This window comes from Morone saxatilis, unplaced genomic scaffold (assembly GCF_004916995.1).
Source record: "Morone saxatilis isolate NCDOM2014 unplaced genomic scaffold, NCSU_SB_2.0 Contig20, whole genome shotgun sequence".
Taxonomy (NCBI): domain Eukaryota; kingdom Metazoa; phylum Chordata; class Actinopteri; family Moronidae; genus Morone; species Morone saxatilis.
The window spans coordinates 1,120,140-1,124,171 of record NW_023339763.1 but is presented as its reverse complement, the minus strand read 5'-3'; the positions used below and the strand labels follow the sequence as shown (position 1 = coordinate 1,124,171).

The window sequence follows — 4,032 nt, the reverse complement described above, 5'->3', positions numbered from 1 at the left end:
TAAACAGGAAACAATCTGCTCAAAATTCATCCAAATCACTGGTTTTACACAAACTTACTGAGTTCACTGTTTGACTCTAATATGAAATATCCATAAAATATGTCACTGAGTCAGTTTATTAATGATAGAAAAGGGCTCCCTCGTGGAAAAAGAAGCACTGCCATACAGTATATCTCAGCCATCAGAGACTAATTACATCAATGTACAACTGTGTGCACATACAGTACATACAGACCAGACACAATGGATATAAAAATATACACCTGCTTTAGATAACATATCAGTCATCCAAAACATGTGTCTGCCCTGTCAAGGTCGTGTGTCCACAAGTTGGTGATACAGCAGTTTTATCTTTTATAAACCATCAATAACAGCTGTTTCTTCAGCTACTCGAGGTTCAGCACGAGTGTTTTCATACTATAAATAATTAAAGTAAATTAATCTGCTTTCTTTCTGTCCCGAGCTGCTCTTTGATTCACAATGAAATTCAGAAAAACTGAATTGTAAACACATAAAAACTGAAACAGAACTTGAAAATTAATATAATGAAATAAATAATGAAATTAAATCAAATTGAAGGTCGCTTTAATGTTTTAAAGCCCTCTTCTAACCCTCGGGGGGGTATTATTTTATTATAGAGCTAATGTGGGCGCTACTGTGAGCTATGATTAGCCTGGATGAAGCTTCAGGTATGAGCATTTGTTCATGGCCCATTCCCGCCCTGTGGTGACAGCTCCTCCTGTCAATACAGCGGATAACAATAGAAGTTTTATGGATGATGAAGATGGGTGTGAAGTGTTCGGCCTCTATAAGGCAGGAATACCTGGAATATTAATCCACCCCCGATTGTCTAAACTTAGCCCAGGTGGATGATGTGTGGCCAGGTCTATAAAACAGCAGAGGCAGTGTCGGACGTTATCTCTCAGGTTCAGATTGTGTGAAGAAACTCCTCATCATGGTAAGACTGAACTCCTTCACATCCTCCTTTATTTGTCTGTAGCCAGGATGTTAGAAATACTGAGGTCACGGGTTCGAGTCCCACGGATGTAAATCTGTGCGTTTTAATACAATTTCAAAGCAACAATATTAACTTATACACTCTAAAATGTTTGATTTAATGTTTTTGAGTTATGGCAACATCACTGTAAATCCAGATAAGTTAATTTACCTGAAAGTAATACAAATTATTATTTTTTTTGGTTTAAAAAGATTCTTGATTAAGCAGCTTTTACTAGTATTTTTAAGTGGCACTAACTTATATTCCTGATTAATAACTTTTAACTGGGTATTTTGTTTTTACAGCACAAATAAAAAAGAATGTTTTTTTTAACTTAGTTACTAGTTTTGAAGCCCCCAAATGAAGATATTTGAATTTAAAAACATTATTGTGGCACATTAGTAAATCCTTTAATATAAATATCTAGAAGGTGGCATTAGAAATCAATAAATTGTTGTTACTTATCACTTTGTCTAAAATGTGGCCATAACCGATACATTAACTTTTAATAATTAATTAATTAACTTTGGTCTGAGTGAATACTGTGTGATTTGAGTAAGAGATAATGCCTGACGAGGTGTCCGTTATCAGGAATTAATGGACCACATGGAGGCCATTAATTCCTGACACCTCGTCAATCTAAATTAATGAGTTAAATTCGACAGCATTTGAACCCAAACTGATAGTAACCAGCATATAAATATAGTTAATATTTGTATTGTATATTGTGGTGTATATTGTGTAGTAGTAATGTCTGCCTCCATATTTAATCTTCAACCTGTTTGACGTGTTGCTCTTGTGATCCAACGTATACACTCGTGCACTCGTGACTCTTATATTTCAGTGTCATTGAAATGAAGCCAAACACATAAATAGATGAAGCTAAATGCCCTTGATGGAGCGTTATCTTCGGACTCTTCTGCCCTCACCATGAACACAGCAATTTTTAAAACTGTGAAAACAGAGTTAGACCAAAGGTACTGTTAAAAACTTCCTTTCTACACTTTCTTTTAGTTTATGCTCAGGAAAAAAGTTGTTTTACAAAGCTTTGCATTTATTACTGTACGCATAATTTGACTTTGAGAGTCTAATTTCATGTTATTCATATGGCATTTGGTGAGTTAGTGTAGTAACATGAGTGGGAAATTAACGTGTTAAAATGAGAAACTACCAGCTACTTACAGATAAATGTTTAAATTCACCAGCCACTCAATAGTAAATAATTATTTTCTGTCTGAAATCTACCAACACTTCAGTATTTTACCAGAATTTGGTTGGTGCTAATTTCCTAAACTGGTTGTAACAATGAAACTGAATTCTTAAAATAGAAAGAAACAAGGAAAAATCAACATTAAGTGTTCATAGAAACAGTAAATAATCTAATAAACATACACATGAAGTCCACAAGTAAAACTTAAAAGAGTAAATACACAGAAAGAATACAGAAAAAAAAACAACGGCTAGCTATATAGCTAAAATGTTGTATTAACCTGTGATAGCTTGTAGTGGCTAGCTTCAGTAAGATGAAACCAACTGCTGCAGGCGAAATAAAGGAGATATCAAATAAATAAATCTTTATATAATAAATTCTTAAAAGTGTAGGAATAAACAAGAAGTTCTCATAGAAACAGTAAATAATCTAATAAACATAGACATGCAGTTCACAAGTAAAAGTTAAAAGAGTAAAATACACAACCAATAAATTAATAGTTAGCTACTTTGCTAAAAAGTTGTATTAGGCTCGGGTAGCCGGTAGCCAGTATAAGCTAGTGGCTAGCTTGGTTAGCAGTAAGTTGATCAACAAACAAAACGTCTTACTAAACTACTAAATCAGCTGCAATAAAAGGAGTTTGTATGGATAATAAGGGCATTTAAAGGGAAGATAAAAGACACAAAATGGTGGCTGTAACAATGTCAGTTAAACTGCCACGGAACTCTGCCAGTGCAGTTGGTTGCTACAGCAACGGAATGTTCAACTGGAGCAACCTTTAATGTACGAACAATATCTCTCATATTCTCCCATCAGTCACCGAAGAAGGCGAAGAAGAAGTCGCCCGAGGGCGGCTCCAACGTGTTCAGCATGTTTGAGCAGTCGCAGATTCAAGAGTTCAAGGAGGTGAGATTGTTGTTTATCGTAAATAATTCTGTCTGAGCGAGTCGTTACGAAGTAAACACATTGTCTGCATAGATCTTAATGGATGGACTTTATTGCAGTGTCTGCTTCTAGTCTTTATGCTAAGCTAGGCTAACAACATCCTGACTGTACTTGAAATAAGTTTTTTTTTTAAACTTTATTTGGAAAATAGACATGAACTTGCAAGACAAACATTTACTTTTAAATTTGCACTTATATTGTATACTTTCTATAAAGACATTGATATAAAACTAAATTGTGCAACAAATAAAACATTTTGGACCAAATTGGTAAGTTTTTATCAATTTCTGATTTTTAAGTTTTAGGTTGACATAATCGATCAGTCTTCAAAAAAAGTGTTAATGTATTTTACAAATGTTAAACTATCCCTTTAACTTTAATTACTGTAGGCTAATTAAAAACTTTTAAATTAGCTACATTACCATCTATCATAATAACACTGAGAATAACTACTTTTATACTTTAGCTCTTTAAAGATATTATAACTTATTTCCTGAATATTTGCTCAGCGATGTTGAATATTGATTAATTAATTAGGGCATTGATAACATTAATCAGATGCTTTAAGGCCTGTTTCTGTTATTGACAAACTATAATATTATATTATAAAGATCTCTGTGTGTCTCTGCAGGCTTTCACCATCATGGACCAGAACAGAGATGGTTTCATTGACAAGGGGGACCTGAGAGACACATATGCTGCCCTGGGTGAGCTGCCTCTTTCTTAATATAGTATTAGTATAAATAAAGGAAAGAGCTTTCGGGTCTGAACCATTGAAACCAACTCAGAAGTGTCTTAAACCTGCATTCTATGTTACAACCAGCAGGGGGAGCTCCATTGGCTGCAGTAATCCCATTGACTTTAAAGGAGAAATGAGTCG

At 34.3% G+C, this 4,032-nt stretch overlaps 1 protein-coding gene across 1 annotated transcript in view; it reads left to right on the top strand.

Moving 5' to 3' along the window:
• Nucleotides 1–887: 887 nt before the first annotated feature.
• LOC118331630 (myosin regulatory light chain 2B, cardiac muscle isoform-like) overlaps nucleotides 888–4,032 on the top strand; it is a 6,755-nt gene continuing 3,610 nt past the window's right edge. The window contains exons 1-3 of the mRNA XM_035666691.1: nucleotides 888–958; nucleotides 3,024–3,113; nucleotides 3,784–3,859. Coding sequence (XP_035522584.1) covers nucleotides 956–958; nucleotides 3,024–3,113; nucleotides 3,784–3,859 — 169 coding nt within the window. The 5' untranslated portion in view covers nucleotides 888–955. The remainder of the gene's footprint in view (nucleotides 959–3,023; nucleotides 3,114–3,783; nucleotides 3,860–4,032) is intronic.